At 34.6% G+C, this 19,790-nt stretch overlaps 1 protein-coding gene across 4 annotated transcripts; it reads right to left on the bottom strand.

Annotated features, from left to right (window-relative positions):
- Window positions 1-132: 132 nt before the first annotated feature.
- Window positions 133-19,374, bottom strand: LOC128991430 (serine/arginine repetitive matrix protein 1-like). Of its 4 annotated transcripts, none has more exons than XM_054414295.1 (11): window positions 19,099-19,371; window positions 16,274-16,474; window positions 13,645-13,865; window positions 12,469-12,777; window positions 11,239-11,434; window positions 10,247-10,459; window positions 9,636-9,756; window positions 7,404-8,838; window positions 4,939-4,968; window positions 4,023-4,229; window positions 133-1,122 (listed from the first exon to the last, which is right to left on the bottom strand). In XM_054414295.1, exons 1-11 carry the CDS (start codon window positions 19,192-19,194, stop codon window positions 210-212), a joined length of 3,942 nt encoding a protein of 1,313 aa, XP_054270270.1. In that variant the 5' UTR covers window positions 19,195-19,371; the 3' UTR covers window positions 133-209. The 4 variants fall into 4 exon arrangements, with proteins under 4 accessions (XP_054270270.1, XP_054270274.1, XP_054270272.1 ...); XM_054414298.1 differs by lacking the exon at window positions 133-1,122 and adding an exon at window positions 1,844-2,721 and having other exon boundaries at window positions 19,099-19,374; XM_054414299.1 differs by lacking the exon at window positions 4,939-4,968 and having other exon boundaries at window positions 7,992-8,838.
- Window positions 19,375-19,790: the final 416 nt, after the last annotated feature.

Below are 19,790 nucleotides of genomic sequence, written 5' to 3'. Positions count from 1 at the left end.
CAGTCTGTGCACTATAACTTTATTAATTTTAGAAAATAATAAATTTATTAGATATTGCTCTTAATTATCCAAGTACTAATGAACACTGCCTTTGAAACCCTGTTTTAACCAAGCCAACACTGAATAAAGAAATCAGAAGACATAAGCACATTTATTTACATTGTTTCTCATAGACCGCAAAACAACAATTACTCAGGACAAAACAACAATTACTGCCTCTCTTGGTGGTTTTTCATCAGAAGCATCAGGTTATCCAAGTTACTATACACATCATTGAAGTCACAGTATTGAGGGCTTGTGTCGAAAGAGTTTAGACCTCCACTACGGGTATTTGGGTCAGAGCTGAGATACGAGGGGAAGGAACTACTCCAGTCAGGTGAGCCGTAATCACTCACAGGATTGTCTGCTGGAGGTGTTCTACCAGTAGCTTCAAACCCTGATCTTGTACTCCCAGGAGAACTAACATGTCGAGGCACAGTGTACTCAGACCCAGAATATGACTTGCCTGGAGACCCAATAGGAGCGAGAGTTGCATTAGGATCCAAAAACGGGTCTGATGTCGCCCGTCTCAAGAGATTCCCATACGCCAACTGATGTGATGAAGCGTCTTCCTTCAGCATCTCCAGTATGTTGCGATACTGATCGTTACAGATGTTTGAAAGTTTCTTCCTGATGGCGTTCAACCTGTCTGGATTCACAGGACCTTGTAGAGCTGACGTGTCAAAGCTTGTGTCCAGTTTAACACTACCCGCGCTGGACATTGAGTGTCCTGCAAGAGATTCACCTGGGAATGATCTTGGAAAATTTGGCTGGTCAAAGTTGGCAGTTTCCCAGTCAAAGCCGGGTCCAAACACATCTGTCGGTGGTGGGAAATCTTCTGGGTATTCTACATAGTCGTCGCCACGTGCTTCTTCTTGGAGCACAGCATCGATACCCATGTTGAAATCCATATCAGTGAAATCCTTGTTAAAGTCATCTTGTGCAAACTCTCCGAAATCTTGAGTAAAACCACTAAAACCAGGACTTTTGTTTTGACCTGGGCTGAAAGGATTTTGAGGAGCCGATCTTTCTGGACTCTTTGGTAAACCAGTTTGGACCCTTTTATCTGGACTGTATGAATTTCTGGAAAGCAATAGTACATGTTTAAATTAAAATTTTAAAAATCTTTTAGTGTGGAAAATTACCAACAATCCAAAAACACTAATCATTGTAGAGATAACTGGGTTCAATATACAGCTAAAATACATATATTAAAATACTTCACAGAACAGTCAGAGTTTTTATCTATTTAACTACATTTAAAATACTTTCTGGCACCCTTTGTACTATTGGAATAGTTATTTGTATAACTAGTGTGCGAAGAGGATTGGGTTACACATAATATTTTTCCTACAGTTACTATAAAGCAAAAATAATTAGTCTTTCAAACACTAAACAACATGTTTTAGGTAAGTTTAATTTCAAGCGTTGAACGAAAATAGAAAGTAAACAAAAAACAACAGGTTAAGTTGTAGTATTAATACTCATTCCAAAGGCTGTGAAACGCTGCATCAGCTGATCGTAGTCGTAGTGACTTTGAGTGTTGTTAACTTATTTTCAAGCGTACACGTATTACGTGTTTTATAAAAACACACTGTTTTGTGTTGTTTGGTTGAAATACTGGAGTGCGGCAAAGTAAAATGAGTGTGACAAAAGTAAGTAAATGCAGCAATTAGCTACTTTGCGTGCTATAATATTAACAGTGCAAGGAAGCCTTTCCTGTTTTGTCAAATAACTGTAGGGGAAAAAATATTGCACCCAATAATCAGGAGAAAGTAAAACAAATAAATTTAATAAAATATTGTTTATTACAAATAAATACATACAGTTTTTCATCACTGCTATAAAGATATTAACCGATAACTCCCAGAATTTTTAGCTGAGCATCAAAGGGTGATAATTAAGTTAATAAGCTTGATTGCAGTGGGTCAATAGATGAGTTGAAAAATTGTAAATCACAAAAACCTCTAATTGTAATTATTTAAGTGGCACTTTTCAAAAATGAATTTTTTTAAGTCAGATAATTTTCTGCATAAACTCGTCGTAATTTATTATTTCCTATCCAAACACAATATTCATCAAAAACCCAAACTAGAAGAACTGCTTGATAAATTAACACCCGGACTAAATTTACAATTTCCCAACACAGAATCCAAAGTAACACTTTGTGTCTTGGCTGTATTGCGGTTTGTTGAAACTATTGTATTTTCATCCTGTTGAAAAACATGGGCGTCGGCAATTGGCTTTTCCAAACTGGTGTCTTTTTTAAGATCGTTAATAATTTCACATAACTGGTCCTTACAAATATCCACCATTTTAAGCCTTAAGGCGTTTAATTTCTCAGGGTTTAGTGGAAATTGAAATACCGACTCGTCAAAGTGAACATCTGTTAGAATGTTATCTTTGTTCAACAAAGAATGTTCTCTATGAAGACTATCTTGGGATGATCTTGGCATTGGTTCTTTCGAATCTGGTTTCAAACTCACATCACAATCATCAGCTTGTGGTGGAAAAACAGAATGATCACCACCATCTCCTGTACAGCCCACTTCTTGGAGAATTCGCTGTAACTCAATACCTAAATCTGTCGCTCCTAAATCTATTTGGCTCTCTTCTTGGTTGACCGCAACGACCCTTTCTATGCCGATGCTGCTTCGTGCAGAGTTACAGTTGCTTAACTCCCTGCAAACACCATTACTTGACTACTTAACAGATTACTGAATAAAACACTAAGCTTTCAATCATTGACTTTATTTTTTCATTTTATCACAATGAAGCTAGTCTATAATCAGATAATAGTAGCAATAAAAAGCAAAAGTACTAAACAGTATGAAGATCTTTATTTCAACAAAAAAAGAAAGTTTCATCCTTCATCCAACCACAGATTTCAAATTTAATTGCAACTGTGAAAAAAACGAGGCTTCCATATTTCACTGGCTGCTGGATAAACTGGAGGTATAGCTTTGAGCTTAATTTCAATTTACAAATGTCCGACCAACTTAAAGTATTTTCAGCTATCTATTAGTACATTGTAACTATTTTAAGTTTGATTTTTTTAACCTTGATCAAAGAAATATTAACTAAGTTGAATTGGTATACCACAAGACTTCCTGGAAATTTAAAATCTAGCTACTTTTGCACAAAAATGCCCACAAACTTTTTTTATAATATACATAGTGATTGATGTTCAGAGTTGTGATGTTTATAAAAACATCAACTCCACAAATAAAAATGGAATCCACAAAAGATTACGACTTCCTCTTTGTTGAGTAGAAAAAGGTAGTAGAATCTAGACATAGACAATATTCCGAAAAATGTTGGATCACGTTAGAAAATCTATAAAATGAATTTTTTTAGTTAATTAATTGGCAAATAAAGGTTTTTGTTAGTTGTATAACCATCTACTACAACAGACTGATCCTATAGTCCTAATCTAACCTATAGTCCTAATAACCTAAACTTTTATTTGTAAGTTTTGATAACCCATCAATGTTGACGGTGAATTTGTTATGAAACAAACCAAAATTGCAGAGATTAGTCACAAAAGATACATTAGTCTAGTTTCCCTAAGTATTTGCTGAACTTGAACGTTTGAACATTTTCCATAAAACTTTTGTGACCTGTATTTACAAAATATTTATTTGATGATAAGAATAATAACAACAGTCGGACAACAGTCTACCTGCCAAATTCAGAGAAATTACCAATATTTCAAAATTCAAAAACAAGTTTAAGATGTATCTTTTACAAAAACAGTTTGAGTCTATTTCTGAATATTTGAATAACAGTTAAACATTTTTTTATTACAGTAGGCCTACATTTATTTAGTTTATAGGAATGTTTTGTAAATCTAGTTTTAATAATGGACAATGTCACCTGTTTCATCAGCATTGCTAAAAACTTGAAATATTGTTGAAGTATTGTGACAATAAAGGAATATTTCATTTAATTTCATTTCATAAAAATACACTATGTCACTCTACCTGTCACAATCCGTCCCTTGCTGCAGTATTTGCTGGCGCTTCTCCGAGAACCAAGCCTGCATGTCCCAGTCGTCAGGTAGGGGGAGTGTTGAGCCGGGTGAGCAACTCCTCTGCGCCCTCATGGCCTCACACTCCTCCCTTGTGGGCACCTGAACGCCGGGTATTCCACCAAACATTAACTCCATTGTGTCAGCTGTATTTGCTGATCTGGAAAACAAACAATGATTATAGTTCTTTAAGAAAATGTTGAGGTTGAAACCCTTATTGTACTACATTTACTTTAATTTTTTTTCCTACGACGCTAGGCACGAGCCCGGAATTGTTTTTCACATTACTTCAGGCTAGACCTAGGGGTTACGGCATTATCACTTAGATAAAATCCATTGGTGATTTGGCGGGATTTGAACCCGGGACCCCATCAACCGGAGTCCCGCGCTCTAACCCCTAGACCAGCTCGCTCACCCAACTTCTACTTTTACATTGAGAATTGTGTAATTAATTATTAAAACAAAAGGGGGTTTGACACTCAAATAACAATTAAGATAGCTAACACATTACTTAAGAAACTAAGGATTTATATTGGCTATATACAAAAAAACTTTTAAATTGTCAAACGTCAAGCAGAACAAAATAAACTACAGTTAGTTGGACTTCTGAAGCTAGAACAAAAATCAAAGCAGGAGAACAATTGTAAACAATCATTGACGAAAAAACAGACATATTGACTTACTATATATGGAAAGTAAAAATTGTCAAATTTAATAGCTAAAATTATAGAAACCAAATTTGTAGTAAAATATAGCAAATGTTTCAACTACAGTCTAGACAAATCAATACTATGTTTTCTATTCACTTTTAAAATATTCTAAAATTAATTAATTTCCATTTAAATACTGTGCAACCAGAAAAAACTCACATATTGGCACACTCTGGACTTTCATTGATCCTGTTTGCAAAAAAGGTATCATAATTAATTTATTAGATGTGAATACAACTAGGCCCATTTATTAATTAACCTAATAAATGTTTAAATTGTGTTGTCTTGTAGACATATATTGTAAATGCTATGATTTATGATTAATTCTATAGAAATACTAGAGAGAATAATGGAAAGCTGAGGGACTTAAGAAAATAAAAATGAAATTTGTATTAACTTCCATTACACCACCATCCTGATGCACCATCGAACAATCAAAGTCTTAGGTTACGGATAGGATTCAAGCCACATATACCTTTACATGCCTTTACTTACTGCCTTTACAATTCTATTCTAGTTTCTTGTGTAACGAGAAAAATGGCTAAGAGATTTTTTTAGTAAGTAATCAAAGATATTTGCAGACTCAGGTTTGGAAGGACAATCAAGAGAGGAAAATATTCGGAAATAAGGAAAAATAAATAAGGAAATGAGGTATTGTGATTGACTAAGAGTAATGTTTCTTTAAAACTCAAAGAACAAACATTAAATAATTCTTAGAATAACCCTTCACAATAATTTATGTTGTGTTTCGTATTTGAAATTTTGTACTGTAGTCTATTCTGAATAATGTCAGACAATGATAACACAAGAGAAAATTTAGGGACAGCCCTATCAGCTACTACATGTATGGTGTAAGAAAGCTACTTTACCATGACTTGACAAATCAGAACCATAAAGGTCATATTTTTGGTACCGTACCAGGGCTGTGCGAATCCAGAAATTTTGGATCGAATCCGAATCCGAATCATAGCTGTACAGATTTTATCGAATCCGGATCGAATCCGAATATTTTAATTAATCCCGAGTCGAATCTGGGTCGAATCCGAATCTCAAATTTACAGCCATTATCGAACCTGGATCGAATCCGAATCTGAAATTTAAAGCTGTTATCGAATCCGAATATTTAAACCTGTTCAGAGTCGAATCCAAATCCGAGGAAAGTCAGCAGTACAAATTTTCACATTTTTAGACCACAATTCTGGGGCTGAAATAACTTAGGGAATTGCTTAAAAAAATTCTTGAAATGGGCCAAATAAAAAAGTTATAAAATTTAGGCCTACCTATTTGAAGTTTTGAAACTAAAAAATTGGGCATAAGTTAGGCATACCACCTAGGCCTAAGTTACTCGCTAAAAGTGATGGACTACCAATTTGTGTAGTCTAAAACATAGGCCCAGCCTATTATACACCTCGGTGTTAATCCTCCACACAAGCCTATGTCTGCATTACTATTACAAGTAACAACTAACACTGTGAGGTTAAGTTTACTGATAGCCAAGATAGGGTTCAAATGCGACCTACACTAATGTGCCTAAAGCCTAACACCAAGTTGGTCAGGTTCCTAACGTGAACCAGTCAACAGCAAATCGGAGTGCACAAGTAGTTTTTTAGTGTCTAAAAAATTATATTGAAAATTATGTTCAATCAGAATCTAGTAAATTTGAATATGGAATCCCAACTCGGATCTATTTCCAAGAAATTCGAATATCGAATCCGAACCCGGATCTCTTACCAGTAAATTCGAATATCGATTCCGAATCCAAATCCAGTTAGAAACAGTAGATTCGTTCTCGAATCCGAATCGAATCTCTAAAAAGATTCGGATTCGATTCGTTTTTCGAACTATTCGCACAGCCCTGTACTTGGTAGTACCAACAAGTTTGGAGTGAACTCACTTGAATAGGCAATCAGGTAACTGTAAAATATATTTAAGATGATACAGTGCATTTGTGTTCACAAGTGACACCGGTAAGTAGGCTAGGTGCAGGTGGACTCTTCCATCGTTGCACTCAACGTTCACTCATCCCGTTACGCGCATAATTAGCGTACTACTAGTTTTACTACCAATATAAGAAATGATATGTACATTTACTGAACAAAATACCAAACTGCAAATTTTGTGTTAATTATCTAGAATTTCAAAAATGTTAAAGTATATGAATTAGATTAAATTTAAAATTCAAACTGTTTAACTTCAACCTTTGACTATTGATACAACTAGACATTCCATCCCAATGTTAAAATTTTCATCTATTTTTCAATCAAAATCGTCATCTTTGAGCCAGACAGATTGTGTTGATGTCAATTATTAATTTACTGTTGTCAAATACACAAACTTGTATACCAAGTCAAACTGATGAAACCTCTAATTGTGAGCTACAGCAGCTGTTACAACCCATAAACTATCTCGGCAACAAAAAGAGGCAGAATTTTAGACACTAGCCCGTTCCATGACTGGCTCACACAACTAAAATTTTTGTTTTTTTTACAAAAAATCTACAACAGCTGGATCATATAGATGGGATGTCTACTTCAGTAACTAATACTCGATGCTTCAACCAATGCCTTTTGCTGCACAGCAAAATTCTACATCAAAATTACTTAAGTGAAGGGTTTAACGCTTACGTATTGAGACCACCAACAGATCTCTCAGAATCCTGAGGAAACCTAACTCTACGGTTTTCAACTCTCAAGGGAGGCGTGCATTGTTCCCGGCCAGGAAAAGGGGACGGTCCCGAGGATGAAGGACACAGGTTAGGAGGAGTGTGTTGTAGGTTCGTCTCAGATCTACCATACTGCCATGTCTTTTTTCCTTGAGGCTTGGTAGTACTTGGTGAGTCTGAAATAGGACAAATTGGTGTACGTGATTGGTATTGTCTTTTATTCCCCAGATGGTGCATCATATGTTGTGAAGGTTTGAGAGGAGTATCAGCTCTGCTATGAGGTCCAGGTATGGAAGGACTTGGGATGGGACGGGGTTGTCTCCCAACAGCAATTGGTATCTTGGAGTCCCGACTGCCAGGCGGGGCTACAGGCGGAATATGGGGACTTCCCCAGGGACTAGCAGGTATGGGCATGGAAGGAATGTAACTAGGAGTTTCAGTCTGAGGTCTCTCCGGATGGTGGTAACGGGAGACTGATTCTTGTATCTGTTCTGGTGTCCAGAGGGGACCAGGAGAGGAAGGGGTGTAGTGGGGTTGAGTAAGACGATACCCTGAGGAGGAAGGCGAAGGTGAAGTCATCTTGGGCCTCTGGGTGGGGCTGGGCGTACTGAAGCGCTCCACAGAAGGAGAAATCATAGGTCTCATTGTAGGCGACGCAGACCTCGTACTCCTAGGAGTGGGTGTTCTTTGCTGAATTTCACTCGGAGGAGCTCGTATAGGATCGACATATCCCCCAGGACTCAAAGGGGAGGGTAAGCCCATCTGCTCGTACATGTCTACCAGTGTGTTCACCTTCTCAGCGTAAACCTCTGCCAGCTGGCTAAGTTTGGCAAAATCTTGCTCCAAATCTTTGTTCAACGGCGTTTGTGGTCGAGATTGTGAATGAAGATTGTCAATACTCTCACGGCTCATGTTTAAAAGCTTCTGGATGTATTTCCTCATCTCATCACCGATCCCTCTCTTGTTCACCTGAGACAATAAAGCATTCAGCAGATGTTGCTGTGAAGGAGTCAAGTTTGAAGGAGGGCTCATGTAAGAAGAGTCGGACCTCGGTGAAATGTGTCTTCTCCTTGAGGGTGGAGATGGTGACTTTGACTTTGGTCGTGAGAGAACTTCGCTGACCTTTACAGTAATGTGGACATCTCCAGAAGGATCTCTTTTGACAAGGACTTCTGGTGATTCAGCTCGTAATCTTGTTGAGGACGAGGATGACTTTGCTCTTTTTTTCATCCTCTTGCTACCACCACTATATGCAGACGAGGTGTCTGAAATTGATATCTCAGAAACCACTCTTCGAGATGCTGGAGGAGACATGTTTGACTGACACAAGGCAAGATTTAACGTAGGTGGAGATGACTCGTCAGAAGGAACTTGGTTTGGTTTTTGTTTTTCAGTACCTAGAAAAGAAGATTTAGATTGATATTAACATAGTGCACTGCTAAAAAATTACAATATAGCTTATTCTCCTTATGAGAAATTTGCTAATATGTTAAAAGTACAATTTTAAGCATTGTCATCTTGAAAATAAATCCACAGACATCTACCAAACAGAGTTGCTTTATCTAAGCCTAAATAGCATGAATCACTCACAAGATTGTTATTTTTGTGAATTTATATTTTATTTTATGAACCAAAACTGCGAAAAGGTTTCTTTTAAATATAAGAGTAAACTATCAGGATTGTATCTGTTAAACTGTAATAAGTCACTGGGATTTAGAGTTTATATATAGAGGTTTATACAGGACAATTAAGTCTTAGGACGACTTTATAACTTAAAACGAAAAGAGGGATCACAACCAAATTTGGCTTACTGGTAATAAAGCTAATCTTTTGTGTACATGGTGATTAGATGCCACCTATGGGGGACGGCCTATTATATTAAACCTATTTTATATTAACAATCTAGGCTATTGTATTATAACTTTAAGTTAAAAATCTTAAAGGAAAGCATAGGGTGATATGTAGGCTACATCAAATTTGGTTCTTTTGTTGAACTAAAAACAATACCGCACACCAGACCTTATCCAATCACCATGTACACAAAAAAGTAGTTAACTATTAATGATGTGACAAATTTGGTTGTGATATCGATTTTCATTTTAAAGTTATAAAATTCGCCCTAAGACTTAAATGTCACCCCGTATAGTATTACATACTAGTTTTGGATTTACTTATTTATAATCTAAACTCCAACCTGAGTTTTGAGCTTTGTTTGATTTCAGGCTGTGTGGTAGTTTTTCAAAAGCATCATTCAGTTTCTTCTGCTTTTTTTCGTTTCTTGATTGGATGTCTCGTTCACTGGCAAATACTCTGGACTGAAAAATGTATTTTTAATTAAAAAGGATTAAAGAAAGAAATACAGCGAACAATCAACTGCATTGCCACATCTTTGTTTCTGCTTCAAACAGTGACCATCTTAGTATTATACTAAGGTACTGTAATAAACCTACTTATATTATTATTGTATTTGCCTATAAACGTTAAGTAGGATCAGAATCTCATTTATGCTCTCTTTCATTACCCACTAAAACATTTTTATGCAATCACACGAATTAAAAGGGTATTTGCCAAATATTTTAGATAGATAATAAAAAATATTAATGTTGTAACAAAACTATTTTTACATCCACTATAAGTTGTTACATTTAACTTTTTTTATGAAAAATGTCATATCCTCATATCATATTAACTTTGTGATGGTGTTATCAAAACTAGTTTTACTAATTTCTTGTATTGGGCATCTTAACCTATTGCAAAGCCTAGGCTACACCAAATAGTGTAATATATAAACTACTTTATTATTACCTTTCCTTTGGTTTTGCTGCTTATCACAGACTTTTCTTGAGATAATTTCTTCAAGTTGTTGATAAGCTGTTGAAAATCCTTCTTTAGTTGTTCCTTTTTTAAAGCTTTGGCACTTCTTTCCTCAGCTCGTTTTTTAAGCTCTTCGATGGATTGTTCGATAGGAACTTCAGCAACTGTACTCGACTTAACTTCTTCTGCCTGTTCTTCAGTTCTCTAAAAGACATTAAGTACTTAATGTAAGATAAACTAGCAACAGTCAAATATACTATTTAGTAGGCTGACTAACACAGTGATTGGTTATGGAATAACATACAATATTAAGTCACAGTAAAACTCAAATTGAGCTGAATAAAGGGGACCAGTCAGTAAAACTATTTTCCAATTGATTTTAAGTTTTACTATGGTTATAGTTAACTCGGGGTTTGGTTTACCAGGGGAGGTTTAAACGGGTTTTAGTGTATTAAGCTGTTATATAATTTTGTACACAACGATTGTACTTCCAACTTAACTAACATTAAAATGTGACGATTCTGGTGTTTACTTTTTGAGTAAAAATCGTACGATTCCAAAACAATCAATACATTTGCATTTCCCTCATTTCTTGAACCCAAATAATAACTAATTTATTTGATCGGGGCAATGCCCATTTTTTTTTATAATTTCCCAAGTTTAAACAAATAACTTAAAATTATTAATGCTTAAAAACCACAAGTTTTCGATCTTACTGTACACATTAACGACGAAAGCAACAAAATGCTTTAGAAGTTGCAACTAGCAAAACACTTACTTAAACCTAACACAATAACCTATAAGTTCCAAACTTCTCTACCAGATTTCAGGACATGGTAGGTAGGCAACTGTTTTCAGCTGCTTTGTAGAGTTACGCTCCTATCAATGGTTATACGGGAAGTTTGTTCTAACTCACAATTGTCCTATCAGACTTTTATAGTTAAAAAAATAATAGATTTATAATCAACAATAATCAATCTCACCTTTGGAGACCTTGAGTGGTGTGTTACTCTCACACTGCTCCGCTGATTACTTTCATAAACATTTCCACATCCAAAATATTTTAAGGTTCTGACACTTTGCGGTGAACTAGAGCGCCTTCTGTATTTCTTTTTTACAGGATCGTCAAAAACTGGGACTCTGTCACAGCTGAGTCGAGATTCTGAGGAAGAACGTCTCCTAAGAACAAAAAAATATTTCAAACCTATACAGTGGATAAAAAAGTTATAGAAAAACCATTTCAATCGATTTCATAGTATAATGAAAATGTAGTGATTTGCAAAGAGTTCCCAAATCCGAAAGAATACTCTTAAGAAACAACTACTGGTTGAAGGTCTTCTACAAATTCTCTCTAAAGACCAGATTTGGTGAACTGAAATGAGGTTTAACAGATAATTGTATATCGTTTTAAGTTTGCTTTCCTTTTAAAAATTACTAACCTTATTCAATTAGGCCTATTCCCAATAGTTTCAGTACTGATACAGCTTGTTGTTACTTGGTTCATTTCATTTTATAAATTATATGATGTAAAAATCTCTAGATTCACTAGTTGAATTGGCCAGTTAAAGATGTGTATTGCCTTCTGGTCAAACCAATTCTCCATTGAATTGAATGGACGTTGAATGTTGAATTGACACCCTGATAACTAAGAAAGCCATTCTATCCTCACCATAACCATTACCAGTGCCTCACATTTAACCAAGCCCCCCCTCCATGTAATTATCATAGCAATGTACAATTAACTTACCGTACCTAGTGTAAATTTCTAAACTTAGAATATGGGCACCAGTACCATATATATTTCTAAAAAAAAAAAAAACAATACAAAAACTGTGAAAAGTAACATGTTTTTTTTAATTTTATTTAAACTAGGCTATCAATTAATTGTACACACATCAGTACAGTACAATTGTGTAAAGTCAGGTAAAATATAAAAGATTGCATATTGAACTTTTTTTAAATTGCAAAATACTCAGAGAATGTATATTTTTTTTGCTTCTTTGTGGCATTTTTGTAATCAAGTAAAATGAAACAGTCCAAATCCATTTACATTTTGTATGTGCCGGGAATTGAGCCCGTTCCTCCTGCATCGAGGACCAAGACACTACCCACTAGGCTAGCAACACACTCAATTTTAACTCTTAAGTTTTGGGGAAATAGAAAAGGGGCATATTGTGAAAGAATAAAGAGAGTTCTTCTAGTATTATACTTACAAATCTGGTGGACTTTGATGACAAAGACAGACTATGTAGTCGCAACTGCAATCTCTAGGAGAAGAAACAACTGATGTGCAATCTGCCGGTTTGGTCTCGGTAACAACAGTTTCAGGCAAGCCCTGTTCCCTAGATTGTACTTTTTCTCCAACTTTTGATACAGTTTTGACCACGCTCACACTCTCAACATTTTTCCGGCTTTGTTCAGGGACTTTAGAATTGCCGTTGTTTATGTTACTCGGTATGTCTTCCAAAACTCTTCTAACTTGTGGAGTCTCTGTGTTTTGGTGGGAAGTTTTTGGAGGAGAGCTGCAAATTAATACAATTAGCAAATCAGTAGCCTACCAATACCAAAATATTCAAATACCGGTAGTTTATAGATCCTTGAAATGACGCAAAAAAAAGTTGAAATATCACTTATTTTGGAATTACTAATTTGTAAGCCATTAAACTCCAACCTGGATAAACAAAACTGAGAGCAAATACAAATGGAAATGATCACTAACCTTCAAGCACTAACAAATAACATTTAGCCTACATTGCATACTACCTTCGACTATTAACACAATAATAGTCAATGATACTAAATTTTAAATTAATACTTAACCTAATAATAGTTACTGAAGAATGATTTTACAAACCTGTGGACAAAAGAGGTGTGGTTCGTTTACAACTTAAATGATTTTAAAATAATGAATGTCGAGATTTATGTGCTGTAGAAGGTACTTTAATAAGTGGAAGCTGTTAAAAAATTTTGGTTTTTAAATGTACAAACTAAAATTTTGAAAGTGTTTTTATTGAATATTGATTGAGAGGTAATGCCAAAATGAAAAGGTGATTTGAATAATGAATTAAACTTATAATGTTTGTGGACTGGTCAGCTGATATAAATATGTGAATGGAACAGTACAGGAAAAGTAATCAAAGTTTAAGCTAAAATGTAGTCAGTAATACTATTTAACTTTTTGGGATGGATATTTATGTGTCTAAATCTTTTTTTTTCTAAAACATACAAACTTACTATTTACAAAATCTTTCCTTTATGCCTATATTTTTATGAAATTTAAATGTTCATTTGTTTTCCAGTAATTTGAATAGTTCTGCATTCACTCCAAGCAAAACTAACACACATAAACATACAGAAACTCTTCTTTACAATATAGATGGGTAACTTACATTGAATCATCTTTTTTAGAATTTTTTGGTAATGAAGAAATAAAAAATGCTCTTAAATTTTCCTTGTTTCGAATAACTTTCTTTTGTTTGACTGGAGCTTCACGTGTTTGTTTTTGTATTGTTTTGTCCTCGATTTGTTTTTTTATTGCTTTGGTTCCTCTCTTTGCTGCTTGTTCAACTATTCTATCCAATTGCGTTTGCTTTTCCAAATTTATATCAGGCTGAAACAAACAAAAATAGTACTTGCCAAGAGTTTATATAGCATCAAGATTGTTTTGATACGAGGGATGTCTGAAAATAAGGTCCAACAAGCTCCTGTTGTGAATGTGTTATCTAGTTCAAATCTAACACTAGCATTGTGTATCTAAACTTCCTTCACTAATACAAATAGTTCCTTCCGAGCCGGTCCTTACATCAATATGACACAAAGTATCGTAGAAGCAATTTTCGATGTCAGAAAAAAAATCTACGCCTCCGCTGAATATAAATTGCACTGTTTTATTCAATTGTTGTTGTTTTATCTGGTTGGTCCCTATTGAAATCAGTACCCAGACAACAAATATATGTGAAGAAAATTGTATTTTATATTTTAAATGTGCTTAAGAAATTGAGGGATCCCTAGGAGAAGAGAGGCCAAATTCTTTTGCCAAAAAGAAAAATCTAGGTCATCCAAAGACATAAATTAGTGTCTTTGGTCAGTGACAAAAGTTAAGGAAATCTTACTTGCAAATCAAATAAATCAGTAGGATCTATCTATATATATAATATGTGAAGCCGTTTTTTGTTAACGCCACTCCTCCCTTGTTTGTTGACCAATTTTAACGTTTAAGGTGTCAAAAGATTCGTCTCAATATGTAGTTTTGCAGTAAGGTTTTTGGAATTTTAAAATTCCTCCTCTTAAGGCCGTGAGACCCTCTCAAAGGTTGGGGTTTTCCCATAAGAAATACATAGAACGAATTTAAAAACAAGAACACAGCTGTTTTTAAAAAGAAACTCATTAGCTTTTTGGGAGTAAATATTGATGTTTGTAATATTCAGTAGGTTATGACCAAGTTAAACAGTTAATCAGTTTTGTTGGAAGAACAGAAAATGCCTCAAGTTCAAAGAAGAAATATTAAAAACAGGAGGAGGAGACAATTAATAATAAGATATCTTTATGCGTATGAGGAGAGTAGAAAAAGAGAGACCTGGTCTAACAGATACCCATCCAGATACACATTCACTTTGTGAGAAGAGTAATATTTGCCAGTTCTGCTATGCAACTTACTTTGGAAGTGAAAAAATATACGAAGCACATAGTGTTGTCATGGGTAAGGTAAACTTGCCTAATGTCAGATCAAATGAATGCATGCAAGAAATGTTTACTTCTGACACTGATAGATCAATATATTTAAAAACATTTAGTATAAACTATATTAATGCCTTGACTATGATGAGTTAAAGTAGTAAGATTATACAAAATCTTGACGGACCTTATGTTTTTATTGTAAACTTTTGTATTACTCGCTCTACTTCAATTGAGAAAAAACGCAAATCGATTGTTTACTTCTAGGTTATGTTGCCAGTTCCTCAAACAAACTTATACAAAGTTTTTTTGACTGAATTCACCAAAAAACTGTTCAGACATTTCAAGTCAAAAATAGGAAGTTTCAAAAACTCATTTACTATTGAAAGTTATAGTGGCAATATAAGTGACCAAACTTAAGTGAAGGAATTAATGTTTATGTATTCAACGATCGAGTAGTTACGGTCAAGTTTGTTTTTATGATTCAGGGGAGGCAAATAATATACGCTGTTCAAAAAGAGAAAATGAAAATTGATATCCAAATCTTTTAGCTACAAGAGTTATCCAATTTATTTCGACAAATGAATCCATACTTTCAAAACTTTAGGGCAGGTATTAAGAGAAACTCCACTGATCAGAACAACGTGAGAATGTTCTTGTGCGGGACATAATACTGTGACTGACAGACAACACGTTAAAATACGTTAACCAACTTTCAATGGTGTTTGCTGCTTTAGCCTATTCAAAGCAGATTGTGGCTGTCCAGTTGGTAACCCAGATTTTGTGGGTAAAAAATGGAGCACATGAAATGGTTAATTAAGCCCACTTTTCATGATTCTCTACGGAGAAAATTTGTTTGATTAGGGGATGTCTCAAATCAAAGAAATAAAATGACCCAACTTAAATTACTTAACACAATTTATCAGTAAGGTAACGGTTTTCTTCAATTCTCAATGCTGGAAAAACTTTGTTGCAACATGTTAACTCGAATTGAAGCAGATCGTTTAGCATTCATTAGAAGTTATCAGTTAAAACTGAGAGCAGAAATAATGTAAGTGAGCTTTGACGACGCAAATAGAGATATTTAAAATTAGTTTCTAACAAGTGTTTAAACAACTCTAAGATACAACTAGAATTACTCGAATTTAAGCATAACGTTTTCCTCGGCGTTATGTTTCATACTATGCGTTTTCTAGTATACAAGAATATACAAGAATGTGTATGTTATGTGTACTCTAATTCTAAAAAAGTTGAATCTTTGGATATTGATTGAATGTCACAACAGTTTTGTTTAATGTTTGTTTTCAAACTTAATACAATAATGCCAAATTAACCTTTACTTACTTGCTTAGAGGCTTCTTTATGGCCATTGCCAATGGACTGGAGACATTTTTCATACAGTTCTTTCAAATGGCGCAGTTCTTTTAAGTGTTCTTCCTGTTTTAATTTGTTTTCTGCTTCTAAATACTTAGTTTTTTGTTTAACAATCTCTCCTCTGATTCTTCCTCTAAGCTGATCTGCAAATTCTTTGGACTGCTGCCTTACCTAAAAGTGTTATAATACTATAGGATACAGAGCAAATAAATACTCTGGAGTATCAAACACATAAGAATTGCCTTGCCTTAGATTCCAAACACAGACCCACCTTGTAGATTGTAAATGTATTATCCTAACTTAAAAGCATTGTATATTTCTCGGTTTGTAATTTTCCTAGTTACTTGTATTAAATTTGCTACCTCGATCCATGTTACCCTTAGATATCATAGGATGTGATGTCATATAAAACTGTCCGATCCTTTATTTAAATCTATTTCCAGATGCGACAATGGCGACGATTAGTGACAACCTTTAGCGTGGATAAAGAAAGTGCGTTTTATGGCACGGTACTATTGTTTTGATACGGTGCTACATGAGACTGGACAGCAATTTTTTCTGGGAAATTGTTGACATCAGAAGACACTATAATGAGTGTCATCGGAAAATGTTGGGCCATTTGACAGTTCGGAGGAGACATGGACTACATACGTGTCGGTACATTTTGAACTATATAGTGAAATGTAATTGCGGACAACAAAAAAATAGGTAAGTTTGTGCTTCTTTAAAAGTGCTTGGAGTGAAATTGTACAATCTGCTTAAGGACTTAATAACACCTGAAAAACCGTTGGAGAAATCGTTAAAGGATGTTGTGAAACTTTACAAGGTCATCAAAAACTTTCGTTTATCATGGTGAGGTATAGATTCAGCAAGCGGGACCAACTGGAACACGAGACTATTTCGGAATATATATCGTTCATTCAAACCATTTATCAAAACATTGTCAATTTGATCAATTGATTTCAGGGACCGATAGATGAACAGTATTCGATAATAATTCAATTAAGAAGAGACTACAGGCGGAGGACAACCTAACGTTTACCAAGGTGGAGCAGCTGGCAATAGCTAAAACAGCAGAGGAGGACACAGCTTCTCTGGCGTACCAGGGCAGCACCAGCACGGCGACAGCGATGAGGCTTCACCGATTCTCTTCAGCGCAACGACCTCAACACAGCAAAGCATCAAATGCATCATGTGCAGTTTCTACAGTTGTGCAATCTTGAGAATGTTATTGTTGTGGAAAAAAGAGCCATTTAACACACCAGTGCTATTTTTGTGGAAAAAATTTAATTTGGCGAAAGCCTGTAGGCTAAGTCCAAGAAAAGGGGTAAGTCCATCATTCTACCTCTAAGAATAGTTTTACAAATGCCAAGGTTGATTATACAAAAAAAAAAGCACTGGGTAACAGACACCGTCAACATTAACAATAGTAAGTTATGTGGTAGTAGGCCAAGATGAATATACAAATAAAGATAAAATTGTATATGATGAGGTAACTTACATACCACATTTCTAATATTTCAAACTGACAGTGAACAATGTAAATAAGAGTATGGTCAACAAAATTGAACCTATTAAAATGTATTTATTTATTTATTGCTCTTTACAATTTTTACATTGTGTAGGCCTAGCATTTTTACATTGTGTGATTCTAATATTTATAATTACATAGAGATTATTTTATAAAATTACACTTTAAATTAAATTTAATTTTAAACAAATAAATCAATACAAATAAACCAATAAAAATATACTTGCATGTAGAAGGTAAACAAGAATTTGAATTCAGGTGCTTGTGTTTAGGAACAATTTTGCAACAGGCCTAAGTACTTAAGTGATGTAAAACTACTGCTCTAGTTCTTAGTTCATTATCATAAAAAATCTAACCTGTCAGTAAAATCAATGTTAAAATAAATTACAAATCAGTCAAAATATGCCTAACATTATAGCCTATGTAATAAACAATGGTGCTAATCCTCTAATGTAATGGGTCTTAGTTGGATAAAAGATCTCCAAGTTGTTGTTTGTATCCTCAACAAAGTAAACAGAGTAATGTCGATTTCAGATGAAGAGACTCTAGACTGTGTGTCTAGACCAACACCATGAACCCGCAGCCGTGCCGAAATCATAGAGTATGGTCATACAGTTTTATTTGTTTTTGTTTGTAAAAATGTTTGTTTGTGTTTGTTGTTGTTTATTCGTCTCATAACTTATGTGTGATTTGAATACTTTATGACGACCTCCTGGGAATGACAACCACGTCTAAGTTTAACAATGACACCTTAACTGTGTCAAAACCGGTACGTTCCAAGGATTACATTGGCAACGCTGGAATTTAATCTCTAGATTAGTAGCCTAATTGTTAAGTAATTAATCAGGAAGACAATGTCTCAAAAATAAAAATAAACAATGATATTGCATACTGAATAATTGATAGGCCCAGTGCTCGATTTGCTTGGGAACGCGGTGGAACTGGGTTGCAATACCTATTTCAGAAAAATAAAAATATTGTCATATAAGTAAATAGGTAGCCTACTCCCTAAGTAATCCTATTAAATTGGTTAGGCCTACAGTTCCGGTACCTCATTTTTTTACAAATCAAGCACTGGATAGACATATTATGGTAGGCTATAGCTTAGAATAGATTCATTAAAACACCACTAAAGCTAACCTATTATTTAATTTAGTTCTAGCCCATGTATTAAAGTTAGCCTCATTTGGTAGGCTATGTAGACTTGGGCAATAGATTTTTGTAAAAGGCATGTAATTAATTAATACTATTAACATAGGCTTACCTGCAGCAGTCGTAGTTTCTTTCTTCTTTCGAATTCTTTTTTCCTTTCTAGTTCTAAGTTCATACCTGCATTTGAGCATTTTTCAAAACATGACATGATTAATTCAGTTGGTCTCTTGGAAAAACAATTGCTTGGTCACTTAGGCCAAGGACTAAGGAACAATAAATTTAAATATAAAAAGTAATTACGATCTTGGCTCATTATTTCTATCGAAGAAATTCTCACTCGACCGGTTAAAGCAATTTGAAAGAAAATCTTATAGGTTAGATATATTAGTTTGACGTTTGTAAGGTTTATAGGTTATTTTGTTTTGTTTTAATTTCCCCCCATTTCTACCTACTTCACTCGACTTCACTCCAAAGGTCACCTGTCGTTGAATTTGAAAAGAATTTGAAACAGGCGAATAGGTTTTTCTTACACAAAGTAAGCATATAAGCTGTATCATTGATTATTAATTAAGTTCTTTCGGGCTTTCAATTATTGTCATATAATCTCTTGCAATAACTTAAGTAAAACTTCAGAACTTTCCAAGCAAGAAAGGACAAATAAGTTATACTTCCACACTTGATGAATAAAATGTTAGCATCCCAAATGCAGAAAGCCCCTCTCCTTACCACTATTATTTTGCCCTTTGTTTTTATGTTTGGTCCTTGCCCAATGTCGAAAACTAGAATAAATTATTTTCCCAAGGA

The sequence above is a fragment of the Macrosteles quadrilineatus genome, unplaced genomic scaffold (genome assembly GCF_028750875.1).
Source record: "Macrosteles quadrilineatus isolate MER2022 unplaced genomic scaffold, UCM_ALF_1.0 Scaffold_4__1_contigs__length_99947679, whole genome shotgun sequence".
Lineage (NCBI taxonomy): Eukaryota > Metazoa > Arthropoda > Insecta > Hemiptera > Cicadellidae > Macrosteles > Macrosteles quadrilineatus.
This window is presented reverse-complemented; position numbering and strand designations above follow the sequence as displayed.